Source organism: Sorghum bicolor, chromosome 10, assembly GCF_000003195.3.
Source record: "Sorghum bicolor cultivar BTx623 chromosome 10, Sorghum_bicolor_NCBIv3, whole genome shotgun sequence".
Classification (NCBI taxonomy): domain Eukaryota; kingdom Viridiplantae; phylum Streptophyta; class Magnoliopsida; order Poales; family Poaceae; genus Sorghum; species Sorghum bicolor.
In genome coordinates this window covers 22,144,688-22,164,312 of record NC_012879.2, presented here as the reverse complement: position 1 = coordinate 22,164,312, position 19,625 = coordinate 22,144,688, and the positions used below count along the sequence as shown (strand labels likewise).

The 19,625-nt window shown below is 39.2% G+C and overlaps 1 protein-coding gene across 1 annotated transcript; it reads right to left on the bottom strand.

Annotated features, from left to right (window-relative positions):
* Nucleotides 349-7,447, bottom strand: LOC8078292 (cryptochrome-1). Its single transcript, XM_002436943.2, has 6 exons — nucleotides 7,217-7,447; nucleotides 6,592-7,107; nucleotides 4,530-4,751; nucleotides 3,541-4,256; nucleotides 1,946-2,590; nucleotides 349-928 (listed from the first exon to the last, which is right to left on the bottom strand). The coding sequence occupies exons 2-6, from the start codon at nucleotides 6,905-6,907 to the stop codon at nucleotides 863-865; spliced, it is 1,965 nt and encodes a 654-aa protein (XP_002436988.1). The 5' UTR covers nucleotides 6,908-7,107; nucleotides 7,217-7,447; the 3' UTR covers nucleotides 349-862.

Below are 19,625 nucleotides of genomic sequence, written 5' to 3'. Positions count from 1 at the left end.
TATATGTATTTTGTGAGACAATCTTTTAAGACTAATTAGTCCAGACACGAATCGATATAGTTTCAAATGTATTATAGTACCCAAAAATTTTTCTTTTTACAAACTAAATAAGGCCCAAGTAATTGTTCAGCCTTGTTTAGTTTCCAAAAAATTTTACAAAATTTTTCAAATTTCCCGTCACATCGAATCTTACGATACATGCATAAAGCATTAAATATAAATAAAAGAAATAACTAATTGCATAATTTGTCTGTAATTTGCGAGACGAATCTTTTGAGCCTATTTAGTTCATGATTGAACAATATTTGTCAAATACAAAGGAAAATATTACAGTATCCAATTTGCAAATTTTTTAATGAAAGATTTCCCCTGCTTTTGTATTTCAGAAAGCAACAACTTCAGGTTCATACAGAGTTTAAACGCACACTTGCGTCAAATAGAAAACAAAACAAGGTTTTAACCCCAAGACTCAACTCAGACCTTCAGCTCTAACCGAATCACTCCTCGTAAACACTGAAGGCCGAACATCCAATTGATCCAACTGTGATGATCAAACCCTTGGCCTAAATGCTTTGAACTATCTTGTAAGCTGATACTCCCAACATGGACCGTTGGCTTGGTAGCCATTTAAACGAGGCTAAATAAAGACAGTTAAGCAGCGGCCCCAAACTATGGCATGTCAGTGAGCAATGTACTTCAATCAAACAAAAGTTGCCTCCTATCGGAGTAAGGGTTGGCGGTGTCAAACTAGTTATAAATTACAGAATAACTTTTACATGATCAATAAAAAAGCACCCAAAAAATTACATGTGACGGCAAATAGTTCCCATCAGAGATTTGCAACATCTTCAATGCGCTAGTGCTAAGCAGGTCTCTTGGATGGCCTAGAGATGCTCGTACCACTATCTTCACTGTCGTTATCTTCAACCTGTAAGTAGTGATTCAGATGTCTATAGGAATATATTATCATTCCCCAAAATAGTATTTTGAACACATGCAATAAGAAATAATAAATATACAAATATAGGATGGGATCATCCGCATTTTTTAGGCCCTAGAAATGGTTAAATCAGACTGGTGTTATGTGCTCTGGTAATTGATTACATTTTTGAGTAAATTGCCAAAAACAACAATCCGCACCTAATAACTAATAAGTATCAAAAAATAATAACTTCTAAATTAGTTTATTTTTGAATAACATCTTGTCTCCCTAGTAACACCAAACTAGAACTGGTCCCAAGAGGGTTTTCAATTTTTGTGTGGAGCAAATTGTGAAGGATACCTGGGCATTTTTGTTTTATAGAAGATCGTACAAATTATTGTAGTTTTGTCAAATTTACTCTACATTTAAAGGAGTTCTCAACATTTTTCAAGGTTTTTCCTTGACCAAATGCTATTAATTTTGACTCTTTCAGGGTTGTACAGGTTTACAGCTCTGTCACAAAATAAAGCAAGACATAGCAAAGTATCACAAATCATTGAACCCCATGTGGATTTGGCATCATAGGTCGATTGATGTGCTCATGTGCATGACTTCGACGCATGCCAAGCAGTGGCACCTGAATGACTTTTTTGAACGTTATTTATTTCTACAGAACCTGTCAAGTCAATCTGCTATCCACCTTTAAAGAACAATCAGACAAATTACTTGATTGTGTTCTTCGGCCTAAAGTTCAGCTACATATTTTTGTTCTTCATGTAGCGTATTCTACATCAGTTAAAACTAGTCCATTAAGAGGTCAACTTCTATGGCGTGCAATGATGTCCTAACTGGATGTTTGCTCTTTGTTTTTAAAACCCATATCAGATGCTTACTTACCTTTTGGAAAACTGGACAATATGGCAATTCATATGAACTTTCCTATGAGATTGTTGTTTCTTTTTTCTTTTTTTTTTTGAGGGAAAGATGAAATTATTGTTTCTATGCAAAGATAATCCAAATTACCTTATCAGTGTCATCCCTGTCTGCTGTCTGCTGGAGGTAGCCTGAATACCGAACAGAACAACTGTCATTATCATGAATCCGTGATTCCATGACTAGTGAGGATGAAGATGACGGAACATTGAAAGCACTATCACTGCGAGATCTTTTCCTTGTCACTTGCAAGTTAGCAGTAGAGCCGGTGTCATCCATGTTTGAGGCATTGATCATATCATCTCGAATAATCTGTTTGTACGGGGCCTTCACTTCAGTAGGCTGTGACTTTTCGTTCTTGCCATTAGTAGACAGCACCCTTTTGTTCATCGATGAAGTGCTTGGAGATAATTTCTTCTTCAAAACAACCTTTGGGATATCAAAACTCCTGATATTATTCAGATTGTCGTCCACAACTTCACCATCTAGTGCAGCAAGTTTTGCAGCTGTGTCCAGTTGCCACATTGTGGAGATGGCGTCATCTAAGCATTCCCGCGCCATATGAAGTTCTACTATGGGCTTAGGGTAGTTAAAGCCCAACTCAACTCCAGCAACTTGTAATATAGAGTTAGGAGCACTCCATGGACAATGGATCCATTCTGTTGGCATTCTAGCAAGTTCAGGAATCCAAGTTCTTACATATTCACCATCTGGATCGTACTTTTGACCCTGAACCTACTTTCACATAAAAAAAGGCCAATCAGGACCTCTTTTGTATAAATAAGTTAATCCCCAGAACAAAGCGTTTACCAAAAATAATTAAAAACTGGTACTCATTCCAATGACAAAAACATGTCAATTAGGAAAACATTTTGTCAAACCATAAAAATTACAAACATCAATAATAATTATATTATGTAGTATAGAAACATGTAAATTATCTATCTAGAATTGTATTTCATAATAATTTGCAAACAACTTAAATTTCAAGGATCTTACAATATTTTCTATAATAAACTAGTGGTCAAAGATAGGCATTAAATAAATACTATGCAAAACCAAATGTATCAAGTATTTTAGACAGGATGGAGTAGGCGACTATAAAAATCTGTGAAGGGCTGTTAACAAATGAACAATATTTAGTAAGAACCTATAGTGACAGCATTTTTTTCAGAAAAGAGTAGTGCAAGCAATCATCACAAAAGGTAAATCCATGAATTATGTCATGAACTGAAGTTCCTCATTTAAACTTGTGTTGTGTATAAGTTAACTTTATGTGATCAATCAGGTTGAACTGTTGGAAGTAATCCCTGCATAACCAGTAGGTTAGTGTCAAGTCTTTTGTTCAGAGCCCGAGTCTTTGTTCAGAGTTAGTATTATCCTGTTTCCAGGCATAAGGGTAGTTGGTTAGTGGGTCAGTTGCCTAAGTCGTGAGCTATAGTTTCTAGGAGCCACTATGGCCAACTGTTAGTTACTTGAGCATGACTCTTTCTTGTAAACATTTCAGTTATAAATAACAGGCAGCAACAAAAGCTGCATCTTTGCAGCGCCAAAACACTCGAGTCTTTGTGTATTCTTGTGTAATCAAGTAACAGCAGTGAGTCTATGAGTTGACAGAGGCTCACATCAACTAATAGTTCAAGTAAGATTTGGAGCTAAAATGCATTCTTCTTGTAATTCCATACCTCTGGATTATCAAGACGGCTGAGCTCATGTCCATCAGGCAAACTCCCAGATATATACTGCCAACCAAGAATATCACTTTCTAGGTCTGCATCCAGAAGCACATCCCAAAAGTACTTCATTCCCCAAATCCAGGGTATCTGTAGACATTTTACAGCGAAACTTGAAACAATCACTCTTATCCGATTATGTGTCCAACCAGTAGCCCAGAGTTCTCTCATGCCAGCATCTACTAATGGGTATCCAGTCATTCCCTGTCTCCAAGATTTGAAACGGTCCTCATCCAATAGCCAGGGATAATGCTTCAAGTTACCCAGAAATGATCTCTCGTGCGTGAATGGGAAGTTAAAACATAAGTACCGTGAATATTCCCGAAAACCAATTGATCTTAGGAACAATCGAACACTCTCCTCAGCTTCAGATTTTCCTTCATTTTGCCACTTGACATGATGCATTGTAACAAGTTGATAAACCTTCCTTACACTCAACTCCCCGAAATGGAGATATGGTGACAATAATGACGTTGTAGTTCCCCCAACCTTCATACCGTGTTTTGAATATTCTAGGAGACCACATGACAAAAATTCCTCAAGCATATTCTCTGCATTGCGCCAGCCAGGAGACCAGGCCCTGCTTAGCAAAGCATTGCTTGATTCCACATCCTTACTAGATTCAAGACCTAGATCATCAATTGAACAACAGCGAACATTCGCTAGACCTGAATTTTACACCAAATTATTAAAATTAAAGCAGAAGTATGCTGATTTGTTGACTGGAGAGACATTAAATCCAAATAGTTAGAGGAGCAATCACTAAAATTGAAATGTGGAATACTCGAATGAATAGTACTTTGGAGCAAACAACTAACTCAAGCCATTCTAGAAATTATATGAGGAACCAAAACTAAAAAGAAAATTTCAATGTAGTGCAGAGGAATAAGAAATTGTACAGATGTTCAAGAAGAGAAAATGATGCTATGGCAAAAAGTTACCTGGCGCTGCCACCAGCCTCGTAGGTGCAAGATATTGTGATATCTCAATAGGAACATTCATGCATTTCTCCCAGTACTTGTTAAAGGATGTAAATGCCTGCCCATTCTCATCATAAACATCCCACGGCTCGTAAAGTAGATCACCATTGAAACTTTGGACAGATATGCCATGGGCTGAAAGCTCATTCTTGATTTTGTCGTCAAGCACAAGTGAAATAGGGTCTACAGTGTAGGAAAGAATAAAAAGGCATCACAAGGGAACTGAAGCAGAAAAAATTGTAAGTGGCAAATGGGTAGAGCAATGGATAGTGCAGCACAGAAACTGTCGCAGACCAATGATTATTAATAAACTTATTTCTTAATAGGAATCATATATTGGTTCAAGTCCAATGGAGAAGACATGCAATCACACAAGGGATGGAATTGGGTTTAAGAATATCAAAGTTCAACAGCTCTAGGAAATGTCAGAGTTCCAATATAGAACTGGGGACCATAGGGCCCTGGTAGTGTACTTATTTGTTTCAATAAGACTTTCATCATGTGACCTCCTGAACTTGATTACATGGAGCTCAGTCATTGTTCATTGGCCTAATTGCTCAATCCAATGTTGTACATTTAGATTTTTAAGAAAAACCGCTTCCTGACTTCTATCATGTTAAAATTAGGAAAGACTAATGCTAGATTACTGTTTACATTTTTTATCACTTGCTTGCTTTAACTATAAATTTTGATCTTCTACATACTATGCAGATATAAGTGAAATATAGCACTTACTAATGTATTTCAACTGAAGTCTATGTGTTATGGTCGGTAAGACCTATCATCGTAGGCAGCGTGGCTAATCCCAGCATGCGGTCAGGTCATGATTGGGAGTCCTAATTCTAGGCGCACATGCATGAGCTGTGTCTACAGAGTCGGATAGCAGGAAGAGTTAGAGTCTAAGTTAAGTTAGATTGGTTGGTTAAGAGTTGTTTTAGGAGTCCAGGACTTGTGGAGTCGGTTAGCCATATTATTGGCAGGTCTTGTAATGCCTATAAAGGCTAACCATATGGAATAATAGAAGGTCAGCCTGGGATTGAGATATTCTTATCTCCCTTAGGCGCCTGGCGCTCCTGTTCCTCGTCCCCTCCGTTGCCGCAAATAGCAGATCACGGCTCCAGCTCGCCGCAAACCCCTACGCCAACACTCCCCCGTCTCTCCTTCCTACTTCCTCCGCAGCAAGGCCAGGCGCCGTAACACTATGATAAGCAAGTGGTTAAACAAGGAAAATTTTCTACCTAGGAATTTCATGTTTAGTAGAAGATGGTAAACCACAACTAATGTGAGCTGCAGTGTTAAATACCAAAGTTTTGGAGCTAGAACTCTGCAAACTGTTTCACTTGTATCACCTTGAGATTAACACATTTGCTGGACCCTCTTGATCTGGAGCTAATGGTGCCTAGACGTAATGAAAAAAAAAAAGCTTTGCAGAGTGGTGGACAAAAGCAAGTCAAAAATTGGCAAGGCCCAAGGAACAGGGTTTCAAAGTGGCTTTGACCAAGTGGAATCACAGGAATAGATGTCTCTTTCCCAGCACTTCTTCAAAGTGGAGATGAGGCTGTGGTGTAATGCTGGATCTTGAAAGGTGCAGGAGTTTTCTTCTTTTCTTTTCCTTCGTCATGCAGAGGGCTCAATGTGGGTTTTGTTGTTCTGGTTGGGTCCATATATTCGTTTGTATAACAGGTGATCATTTCGGATGTTATCTTGTAACCTCATCATACCTCCAAGGTGGGGTAAGGAGGTTTATGGAACTCTTTCCCCCTTTTCCCTCTCTTTTATACACAGATACAAAGCTCTCTTATGTGCTCGAGAAAAAACAACACAGTCCAATGTATGCAATTAGGTCGAAACATTTTAAGACTAACAAAGTTACATACTGTAACTGGCTGAAAGCTTTGAATATGTAATCAAAGGACCAAGTGAATCATGCAAAAGCTTTCAAAATAAAATCCTTCCAAGGAGAAAAAAATAATAAAGAAGTAATTGTGCTGAAAAATTGTATAAGACAGGCTAGTAAAGTTACCGTAGAGACGATTATAAACGACTCTAGTGGCACTGATGCAATGGACGCACTCCAAAAGAGTTGCAAGAGTGCTGTCCTCCGCACGGATCAGCACGAGTGGGCACCCGAGCAACTCTAGTGACTTCCCAAGGTGGGCAAGGGACTGCTTGAGCCACCACCGGGAGCACCTTCCAGGGTAATACTGCTCGTAGTCAGCAGGACACCATATGAAGAGAGGGAGGACAGAGCCCTCTTTCGCCGCAGCTGCCAAGGCCGGGTTATCGTGGATCCTGAGGTCTCTCCTGAACCAAACAACAGTCTTCCCCGACCCAGCCATGCTCAGGAACCAATACCAGTCTTCTCAATCGACCATGACAAGCCCAAGGACGGCGACTACCATGTAACATAACTTCTCAAACCCATTTCGTCGAGCATGGCCCGTGCACATGTCATGGAACCACAGGAGGAACCAGCACGCAACTGAGTCAAGGACAAAGTATGGGTTCCGATGGCTGCGCCAGACGTACCAGAGATCTCCTGCAAGAAGATAGGAAGGAAAGCCGTCAGGACGCCCAGTCCATAAGCGACAATATTCGCGGATCAGGAAGGAGGCGAAGCGGAAGATCCAAGATTGAGGAGCACCAACCGAACCGCAACTTGTGGCCAGGAGAACAGGATCACGAGCTAGGCGACCACACCGGCATGGGCGCGGTGTAGTCTAGTGACAAGTGATCGAGAGTGGCGGGCTATTTATCAACTCTGAGGAAGAGGCTTGAGCTAGCCTCCCATGGCGGACAAGCAAATCGCATGGGGACCAATTGGGAAGGAGAGCCCGGTTGCCAATCCCCAGTTGACCAGTTTCTAATTTTGGTAATTCTAAAAAAAAAGTTTCTGATTGGTAAGTTTGGGCATTAATGGACATCGGTAGCTTTAGGCCCTGTTTAGTTTCCTACCCAAAAATTTTTCATCCATCCCATCGAATCTTTGGACACATGCATGGAACATTAAATGTAGATAAAAAAATAAACTAACTACACAGTTTAGTTAAGAATCGCGAGACGAATCTTTTAAGCCTAGTTACTCCATGATTAGCCTTAAGTGCTACAGTAACCCACATATGCTAATGACAGATTAATTATGCTTAATAAATTTGTCTTGCAGTTTCCTGACGAGCTATATAATTTGTTTTTTTATTAGTTTCTAAAAACTCCTCCCGACATCCTTCCGACACATCCGATGTGACACCCAAAAAATTTTCGTTCCCAATCTAAACAGGGCCTTAACCGGTTGCAATTTTCTCTCGTTTTTCGATTATGGCCCTTTTTCCGAAAAGTGAAAAGTTTTCGCATTTTCGTTTGTTCGTGACAAATATTATCCAATCATAGAATAATTAGGATCAAAAGATTGATTTACAACTAAACTGTGTAATTAGTTTTTGTTTTCGATTATATTTAATGTTTCATGCATGTGCCACAAAATTCGATGTGACGAGGAATCTTGAACTAAACAAGGCCTATAAGTAGTAATGGTACCATTTGAATTTATTTCTCCAATTATTTAAATTATATGAAGTGCCATTCTCGTTCGTTTCGTCAAATTTTAGACCCATAATAATTACAACTAGCATCACTAATTGTAGGCTCTAGGGATGAAAACGGTCGAAAAATTTCTAAATTGTTTTCTACTTCTACATTTGAAATATGAAAACGAAGATAGTAAAGTCAGACACAAAAACGAACATGAACTTACGAAATATTGAGAATTTCGAAAACAAACCAATTTGAGTGGATTATGTCAAACAACGTCGATACGAAATACCGACCCGTAGTACCAAGTGCATGACTAAGTACATACACGATCAAATTCAAGTACATATAATAATTAAAAAATATATGATCCTTAGTCTTAGGTATTTAATACAATAGCCCACACATAAATATAAGCTTAGAACAAACAATTAATAACTAGCAGGATAATAGGAATTGAAATTAGATGTAGCAATTAACATACTATTTTAGAATGTAAACTAAAATTAAATGTTGTTGGAATATGAACTCGAATTGAGAGGTTATTGTCGTGAGGTCAAAAGAGATGAGACTGGGTGTCTATAAAAGAGAGGGCAGCTAACCACTAGCAGAAAGAACACAACTGCATGGTGAGTAGACTGTAATTGGGCTGTGTGACCGTTGTAGTTGGCTAAATTCGGTTTAAACCAAATTTTGAATTCGAAATATTTCAAATTAAAAGTAGAAAAGTAGAAACGGTCGAAAAATGTCTACACTATTTTTCTACTTTTACATTTAAAATATGAAACATCTAAAATACGAAAACGAAAACGGTATAGTCGGATAAGAAAATACGAATTCGATCAGATTAAATATAGAAAACGATGCGGTTCTGTTCGGCATATTTTCGTTCCATTTTCATCCTTAGTAGGCTTATTGGTATTTAAAAATGGTAAACTTGGATACAATTGGATTTACAATGCGATGAACAACTATTAAGAGGAGGTGTGGGAGTTAAACTAAGGGTTAGATAATTAATATAAGAATTTAATTTTTAGTAAAAAATTTATTATTTGGTCGTGGAGAGAAATAAGGATGAAAGTTAAAACTAATCCATCTACATTGTTTTGTGGCCATACTTGTAGGCTTGGTGGGGGTCATCTCATCTTCACTTGAAGAAGGATCACTATCAGAGTCAATACATAAGACATGTCCCTTCTTCTTCTTCTTCTTCTTCTTCTTCTTCTTCTTCTTCTTCTTCTTCTTGAATGCCATGTTTTTACCTTCTTTGTCATCCTTTTTCTATTTCTTGTCCTTAGTTGACTTGTCATTATCTTCATTGCATGTATGGCAATGAAGTTGTAACACCCCGGTGTTATGGTTGCATTATTTTCTTGCATGACATAAGCATGATCATCATCATTTCATTCCATGAGCATCATGCCATGTGGATCCAATCATTTCATGTCCTAAGTGTTTGCTTTCTGGCTAATTTATGCTTGTTATGCTCATGATCATGTGTACCTTGTTGAAAGCCCTAGTTTGGTTTTGAATAATTGATGAAACCTTTGTGTACTAACCTTTGTCATGAGTGAAATACAAAGATAGGTTGGTACACACCAAGGGATGGAGCTAGATGATGGTCATGGTGATGGAGGTGACCAAAAGATGATATTCAAGTGCTCCAACTTGGAAAAGAAGAAAGAGAAAAACAAAATTGGCTTAGGGCAAAGTTATTTTTAATAGGGCCATTTTGTTTTGCCACTCAAGACATCTAGAGGGTATGAGTGGATTTAGAATAGATAACCGTACTATAAAGAAGGGAAATCTTTAATTGCAATAGTTATCTAGTGCCACTAAGTGTGAGTCTCTCTTGCATACATTTGTTGCGCTTAGTGACATGGTGAGAATACTTGAGAAAGCACTAAAATTATTTGTGAACATGCTAACCTAAGTGCTCAATTGTTTTGGTACTTCATGGGAGAGTTAGCACCTTGAAAAGGAGGTTTTTAGTTGAAAAACAAGTTAGTAGTCATGCCCAAACAGTAAGGGGTCGATCGGAGGTATTCACTACCCTACTGGATATTCTAGTGTATGTGCTTGCAACAGAGAGGGGCCGATTGGAATTTTCATTCCTCTACCTGGATATTTTCATGGCCCTACTTGGAAATCCGGTTGAGCTTAGATCTAGTCGCACCCAATGGTCTTGTGCGTGCAACAGAGAGTTTTGGCTGGAAATTTAGTTGCCCCGCACTGGAAATTTTTCGGTACTAGAGTTCACCCAGACCAATGGTCAAAAGTGTGTGCACCTGGAATTATTTCCTACCCGCACTTGAATTTCTCGTGAGATTGGGCTGCTGCAACGGTCGGATGAGTGGCTGGCTGAGGATAAGGTCGGGGTCTTACCCCTTCCTTTCTTCCTCCTCAATCTATTCCCCATTCTTGCTCTCTTGAAGAACCCTAAGAAAAGCTCTCTCCTCCTCTCTCACTCCAAGGATTTGTGCTCCATTCAAGTGAGAGAGCAAGCTCTAGAGATCGATTTGAGAGCTCCAAGAGGATCTCCTCCCTCTCCTCTCCATTCCCATTGTTGGTTCTCTTTGGTGAGAGGAGTTGAGGAAACCCTAGTGTTCATGCTTTTCTGATTCATATTCGTGGCACTAGGTTGTGATTGCAATAGTTGATTTCTTATTGCTCTTGGTGATTGTCGTCACCTAGACGTTGTGGATTTGTTGACTGGTGAGGGGATTTGGTGATTGTGTCCGCCCCTAATCAAGGATTTATTGTGAGGGGTTCTTGGGCTTTTTCCCCGGCGGAATGCCAAAAGCCACTCTAGTGGATTGCTCGTGTCATTGAGCTACCTCACTTGTGGGTAGATTCTTACAGTGCCCATTTGTTGGGCTAGGTTTGTGAAACACTTATTAGCCGCTGAACCACCAAGTATTGGTTGACACAACGGGGACTAGCGTGCCAGCAAGCACATGAACCTTGGGAGAAAAATATTGGTGTAAATATTGTGATTGGTATTCTCCTAATGAATATTTTGATACACATTGTGATTGGTTCATCCTCTACACATCAGTATAATTATCACTCATCTCTTTACTTTCTTGCAAAATAGTTGTAACTAGTATTACCTTTTTTTAGCTAGTTGTAACTAGTTTTAGAGAGTAGTGACATAGCCATTGCTTGTGCCTAGTGATCTTAGCAACTAGAATTATTAGATAGGTGGCTTGCAACTCTTATAGAGCTAGAGCAAAATTGGTTTACGCCTTTTGTTATATTAATCCGTTGCTCTAGTGCTTTGTAGATTTTTTTAAATAGGCTATTCACCCCCCTCTAGCCATATTTGGACCTTTCAAGTGGTATCGGAGCCGTGGTCACCATTCAATCAAGGCTTAACAACCTTCGGTGTCAAAAGATGGCTCAAATTGTGTTCAACCATGTGGGGGGGGGGCAAATCACCGTTCTTTGATGGTACATGATATGATTATTGGAAGAGAAAAATGAAGATGTATTTGGGTTCAATCAATGATCAAGTGTGGGATGTTATCGAGAGTGATTTTGTGATTCTTGATCCCACCAATCTCACCAACCATGATAAAGTAAACAAGCAATGCAACACTATGGCTCTCAACACTATATATAATGCAATTGATTCAAAGGTGTTTGAGCAATTCAAGGATTGTGATAGAGCAAGTGAAGTGTGAAAGAGATTAGAGGAAACATATGAGGGCACACCGGCGGTCAAGAGTGCAAAATTGTATATTCTCAAAGATAAGTTGACAAGTTTTAAGATGAAGGATGATGAAAGTATTCCGGAGATGTTCTATAGATTGCAAGTAATTGTGAATAATTTAAAGGCCTTGGGTGAGAAGATAAATGATGATGATGTATCCCATCAGATCTTAATGTGCCTACCTCCAAGATTTGAGACATTAAGATTAATCATTATAAGAGGAGGATTGAAAGAACTTACCCCTAACCAAGTACTAGGTGATGTCATGACACAAGAGACATACCATGTGGAAAGGGAAGAGGTTGACCAAGATGAGAAGAAGGATGAAGACAAGAAAAAGAAAAGTGTGGCATTCAAGGCTAGTTCATCCAAGAGCAAGGGCAAAGCAAAGAAAGAAGAATCAAGTGAAGATGAGGAAGTTAGAGACATTGATGATGAAGCGCTAGCTCTCTTTGTGTGCAAATTTGGCAAATTTATGAAGAAGAAAGGCTATGGTGCAAGAAAAAGAAGAGATCAACAAGTTCCTAGAGTTTGGAGGCCCCTGCCGAGAACCAGAGCCCTCCCTCTGAGTTAATAGCCCTAAGGACCTCCTGAACGTTTGGCCTCTTATTATCAAAGACACAAGAGTTGCGATGCTTCCAAATCTTCCATGCCACCAAAATTATCAAGGAGTTGAGGCCTTTATGCGCTTCCTTGGGGACAATTGCGGTTGACCTTTTCCACCACCTCAAGAAATGAGTCACAGTGGGCTGTGGTGCCAACTGCACTAGTCCCAGTTGTTGTAGAACTAAGGACTAGACTTGTCGAGTGAGTACACAGCCCACTAGCAAATGATCTATTGTTTCATCTTCTTGATCACATAAGGGAGAAGACTCAAGATGGGCAAGATTCCTCTTCGCTAGTTGACCGGCTATCCAAACCTGATTGTGGAACACTAGCCAGATGAAAAACTTACAGTGCGTGGGAGGCTAGGTTTTTTTCTAGATCCTTCTCTAAGAACCAAACTTGATGGATACCTCAAAGAAGGCTGCATATGCAGATTTACTGCTGTGAGAACCATCCTGTGATAGTTTCCATCTAAATCGGTTTGGAATCTCTGGTTGCAAAATAATTTCCTCCACAATATCCCAAATGTGGAGGTAATCAAGGAGTCCCCTCTACTGTAGGAACTCCCTTAATATCTTGTACCCAACTTCATTCTATTATGATGCAGTGCTTGAGCCACAGTTCTTTTTGTTCATTTTTGGACTGTTTTGAATAGGTTAGGCACTATTTCTAGTATGCCCATCCAACCATATATCTGACCAGAACAAGATTTCCTCTCTATTTTTGACTATTGCATCAACTACAACATTGAAAAGGGCCCGAGCTTTATGAGGAACAGTGATATGAAGGCCATCCCAAGGCCTATTAGCCTGTCTTTTGCGCCTAGAGCCACCAAATCCTAAGTGCCCAACCAAGAAGTTGAAGATTAAGAATCGGCTCCATATTCCAGTGGTCTCTGTACTTTTTCCCAAGGTACCAGGCAATTTTCACTATTGGCCTATTAGTGACCCTTCCAAAGGAATCCTCACCGCTTTTTATCAATAGCCTTAAGCACCCATTTCGGAAGGTCCAAGGATAATAAAAGATATATTGGGATAGCAGACAACACGACCTTCACCATGACTAATGTAATACCCGATTTTAAGGATAAAACCAGATATACACCATATGTGAGTCTTAGAAGTCAATTCTCACATATAGCTACAAATAAAGGGTAATATCAAAAGACAATGCATAAATATATAACGTACTTACTATAAAAGAGATAACCTTTGATAGCAACAACGGATAAACAACTCCAAACTTCGGGTATTAACTTCACTCTACAGGATCCAACTGACTGGTTGATCACAAGCCTAAACTTCTCCTGAGGTTTGGGGGAAATAGCAAGAGTGAGTCCATGTCGAACTCAACAAGTATAGTAACTAGATTGTATAGATCCCACAATCTCATGATCAATGTGACATAAATAATGTAGAGCATTAAACAATAAATAATAAGTATTTCAACACAACTAGAATCATCACCCTTAATGCAAGAATCCCCAAGGCCGCTCTTGACCGTGAGCATGGCTAGTATACCAGTTTTAAACACTTTGCAGAGGTTGTACATCTTTACCCATGAGTCATGATTTACCCTTTCGCTCGAGGTAGCTAATCTTTTAATTAACCCCCTTCCTAGGGAGGCCGGCAGGGATCACTATGAAGCCTTTCAAAAGTTCGTCTAACATGTTGTTGACGGTCCTTAAGTACCAAATATAATCATCAAATAAATAAAGAAAAGGATCCAAATGCAACCAACTCCCAGACTTAGGGTTTTATCTGATAGAATTCCATGAGTTTTGGTGTTTGTCTATTTCTGCAGGGGGTTATCAGGAAATATGGAGGAAAGGCCCACACGTCGGGTTTACATAGAGATATTAACGTGTCGCGCAATTTTCTATCATCTAGAAGACTCCAGAAGCCACGAGAACGAACGGGAGACCGAGCGGGCTCGGGGGTAGGGCGCTCGCCCTCCCCCCTTGGGCGCTCGCCCTACTATTTCCACCAATCACGTTCAATCTCACGAATTATGCTCCACCGACCTAAAGGATAAAGGATAACCGTTCAATCAATGTCGGTTTGATCCGACGGCCTAGATTCACTTGAGGGGACTATATAAGCAGGCCCCCTGGCCCCTGGAGGAGGCACCCCTTCATCCTTATTCATTATTCGTAGACAGAGCAAAAGCTAGGGTTTGGAGATGAGAGCTCTCCCCTCATCTCTAAACTAGAGTAGATCTAGATAGTAGCGAGATGGAGAGCGGGGGAGGATTGGAGGAGAGGCCGGCCTGTCGGTTCTTCCTCCGGTTGTACTTCGCCATGATCAAGCTCTAATCAAGCTTGCTCATGGGATGACTCTGATAAACTACTTCTATTTCATTATGCAATTACCATCCATGTATGTTCTGGTTCACAACTCTTTTGAGTACTTTAATCTATAGGATGCTATAGGTGAGAGTTGTAGTATAGGTGTAAGCATGGTGCTTAGACCTAGATTACTTGTGGATATACCGTGTCTAGCCGGATCGTGTGGTAGGCCACGTAGGTGACAGTTACGTTGGTCCCCTGTAGTCCACCTCCTGTTAGCACGACTGGTAGGGTTTATCGGCCTATGGATAAGCATCCTTTGTGGTGTATTCTTATCACGTGGTTCGTCCCAGACATAGACATACCCCTTTGAAGTAGAGAAACCATAGTTATCCTCTCTATTCTCCTACCATCGCCCATATACTAGATTGCTCTACTCTCTATTCCCATATTATGACCCATTGTTATCTTACCTTTAATATTGTTCTTATTCAATTCTACCATCTTTCCTATTTACACCTACCTATCTATCTAGGTTAAGTTAGAGCGTAGATCAGTTCTCCCGTTTCCCTATGGATACGATAAAAACCTTTAACCGGGTAAAAGCTACAACGGTATCCGTGCGCTTGCGGGTTTGTCTGTGTGCGTATAAATACCATAGTACACTCTAGTGCCATGCTGGGGATGACAACCTAGTATTCAAGTGGTGTTAGCAAGTGTCAACAAGCTTTTTGGCGCCGTTGCCGGGGAGACGGTTGCTGAGTTGACTACGAACTAGCTTAATCATTTTCTAAAAAAATAAGAAAAAAAATAAAATATATATTTCCTTTTATCCTTTGACTCATCTCTGCTATTCTTTCTTCTTATCTAATCCTTGATTTCTGGTCTATCATGAATGCAAACATGTCTATCTATCAGTTTCATAGACCTACGGGCACACATCTCGAACCACCAAAATCTTCAAAGCCAATCATGACATCTAGTTTTGAGATAGACCCCGAATATATAGAATTTGTTCAAAAACAACTTTCTCAGGAGAAGGTGAGGAAAACCCATACACACACCTAAGAGAGTTTTATCGAGTCTGTGACCTCCTTCGCATTGAAGGCATGTCCGATGAGACCCTTAAATGGAAGCTCTTTCCATTCTCTTTAACAGGAAAAGCTAGACATTGGTACAAACTCAAAGTAGGGAGTGTTCATGGAGATTGGAAGGAGTTATATAATAGTTTTCTTTTTAAATATTTTCCAATCTCTAAAGTGGCAGAACTTCGGCGTGAGATTATTTCTTTTAGACAACTGGAAGAAGAATCTCTTGGCAAATCATGGGACCGCTTTATTAACCTTACTCTCACTGGCCCAAAGCTTTCTATTCTAGAAGAAGTTCTTCTAATTCACTTTTTTGAGGGCCTTAGTAGGGAAAATAAGCAAACCTTGAATACAGCCTCTAGAGGATCCTTCTATCACCTACCTGCTAGTGAAGCTATGGATTTAATTGATTCATTGAGTGGAAAGTTTACTAGCATTTATATCCCTGAGAAAGAGGAAGAACTAGTTCCTAGACAAGAAGAAGAAGTTTCGATAGCCAGATCACAACCACTTCAATCCCAAACTTTAGCTATCGATCCTAAACCATCAATACCCCAAAATTCTCTAAGGGAGGAACGAATTCCGACCTTAAATCTTTCAGATGCTGATGGTTTAGACTTCTGGTTCCATAAGAGACCTTCAAGCAGAGATAATTCACATCCTTGCAATAATGGTTCTCTTAGAGAATGTCCCGGTTCCTGTTATGAAGAAGTCAAGGATGACATATGAAGTGAAGGAGAGCTAAGTCATATAGAAGATTCTATCTACTCCCCTTCCATGTTCACAAATTCTAAATCTATTATTGACCTTGGAGACCCCTCTTATCCCTCACCTTTTCAGTCTCATGATGATCCTAGCAATCCATCAAGACGATCAAACCATAGGAGTCATAAAGACCATGAGGATGACATGTCAAGTAATGTCATAGAAGGAGAGCTAAGCCATATAGAAAATTCTAACACCTCCCCTTTCCTGATCAAAGTTCTAAATGGCTAGAATGTGTAGAATGGATGGATAAGAAAAAAGCCTTAATGGATTCTGACTTTGGCTCAATTTCAAATGGTGAGTTCTTGACTCCCTTTGAAGATGAGATTCATCCAACTACAGAAGAGGACATAGGTGAGACCAATCCAAGAGAAACTCTGAACATTCAGATTGGAGACGAAGATAACATTAATGAGCATGGAATTTATTTCATAGCCACTTCGTTTACTCCATGCTCATATGCAACATCTTCCCAATCTATTGGTCTCTCCAACATCACCACATTTGAGATCTCCAACCCCCTCTTCCTTTCTATTTATAAAAACTTTAAAAGGGCGGTTGTAGATGCATATGTCTATAATAAATATTGCAGATCTCGTTGAGTTGATCTTGATATAGGTCAGCGTTGGAAGGGAAACCACTTCGCCGACATAAATTGATTGTTTCCCAAGGACAAGCTTAGTGTCCTAAAATAAGCACTGATCAGATCGTAACATGAGCATTTAATTATTTGCAACATTACCTTGTGTATTGAGCATATAAGGATAATTGTAAAAATATTCCTTCGGGTATTCTTATCACTAACCTTTCCAGGATTGGATCAAGAAGATCATATGAATGACAAGCACAAGGTATGTCCAACCAATCATCATACAACATTGAATTAAATTCATCCAAACTTGAATTTTGCAAAATTCAAGCTTGGGGGAGTACTTTACATAAAAACATCCTTTGCCATGTTGCTATGTTGGTTGTCCCTACCATTGAGACATGCTCAATTTGTTAAATACTAATCACACTACTTCATCTCCACTTGAGTAGATCTCTATAAATGCTCTCATGCTACCTTTATTTGCTTTAGTATATGTCTAGGTTTGGAGTAGTTTCATTTATAAGCATGGTGCTTAGTTTAGGAATGATGATCTTACTTCCAAGGGATTTTAAATTAAGCATGGTGCTTTGGTTAAAATGCCCTCCTAAATCAAATTAGACATGTTGTCTAGGTTGATTTTTGAGCCGATAGTATGCTATAGTAGTTATTGGATATTTTGTTGGACTAACCCCTGCAGGAAAACTTTTAATATCAACCTGGGAAGTCCTGAGATAAACTCACATTGGAGACAAAGAGAGAGACACATCAAGTTTAACAATTTACACAAGGAAGACGTAGCTCATAAGAGATAATCCATGGAGGGTGCCACAAACACGATGCACAACCGCTAAGAAAGGAAAGCTTCTACAAGGTGATACTGTACCATCACTCTTCAAGTAAGGTAACACCTTAAGGTACTTGACTATCACTTTTATAAGCTTCTCCTTGGTTCTGGTGTTCATATGAATAAAAGAGACAAACATGTATGATTTACAGCTCTAGGTTAACCAACCCAATCGATTCAACATGTTTAGTCCTTCTACCTTTGTGATCCCACACTCCTAATCATATGAGCTAAAATGTTGCACACTCAATCTTTGGAAGATATATAAAAAACATAAATATAGATAGATTATCTTTCCATTAGGTTGAGTGATCTGATCTGACAATTGTTTTAAATGCTACACTCATGAACTTATCACCCATCAACTTTGTCTTGCTCCCTATGCTTAAGGATAGAGAAGGATAAATATACTTTTGGTTCTGTTGGTGTTTTCCACCAGCAGGACCCATGCACTTGATCTCTGCCTTGTCTCTATGAGCAGGACACATTTTGAGAAACATGGAGGATTTTTCAACTCCCAGACTCTACCAAGTGAAGGACTTGGATCTACGAGCACAAACACACTAAGCAGGATGCTGCCAACGCCGCACTTCGAACTGCTGGGCAAACGAAGAACATGGGTGACACCGTATCAAGAGGTGCAGACGTCAAGGTCCACACCTGAATCAAATGACGCACCTAAAGAATGAACACGGTGAGAAGTCTTGTTCAGAAGACTTAAAACATTGAACCCTCGCCGAAAGGTAAAATCGGTAGTTATCCATATTAATCCTTTCTGCATTCCCTTTTCCCTCAAATTATTTACTTTCCTTAAATAGCTTGTTAGTTAATCATGCTATCTTGAAAAAAAAATAAAAATGTTAAAAACAGTAAGCCCTATGTGAGTATGCTTGTGGCATAAAACCCATAAGTACATTCACTGTGGTGGCGTAACAATAAAATAAATATATCCCTGCCCTATAGAAATGAAAATATAAAAAAATAAACTTATGATCCTACTAAAGAGAGTAATATTTATTAGAGGAAGCTCAACATGACAAAGGCAAAGAGATTTTTATGCTAACACTTAACCAGTTCCATAAAGCTTTGTTGTCTATTTGAGCTCCACAGAATTCAAGGATCAAAGAAGACTAGCAGACGGAGGACGTCCTAATCACTGTCAGGATGCTTCCGACATTCAAATACACCTCCGCCACCTGCTAGCTACATTAGAAAAATTACATCAAAATCCAGCTTGGGGGGAGAGCACCCCCATTTATCCAGCTAAGTGTTTCTACTCACGTTTATACTTTACTCAAATAATAAAAAGATGCATAATCATAAAAACCCAAATAAAAATTTTGAGCTTATATATATATATATCTTTGATTAGTTTGCTAAATAAATAAATAAATAAAGTTTGCTATGAACCCTCATGATAAGCTCTCACATGGAAATGATGAATAGTTGCTCTGCCCTGACTAGTTCTCAAAATTGAATTCTCTCTCAAGTTTAGGCATGACTGTTATGAATTAAGATTTGCTCTAAACCTGAACTTGTGGGAAGAGTACTTGATCTAAAGTCTAAGTCGTTAATGGATACGATATGGGAAGGTTGAGCTGCTGTTTATCTATTCCTAGAGATGCTAAAACT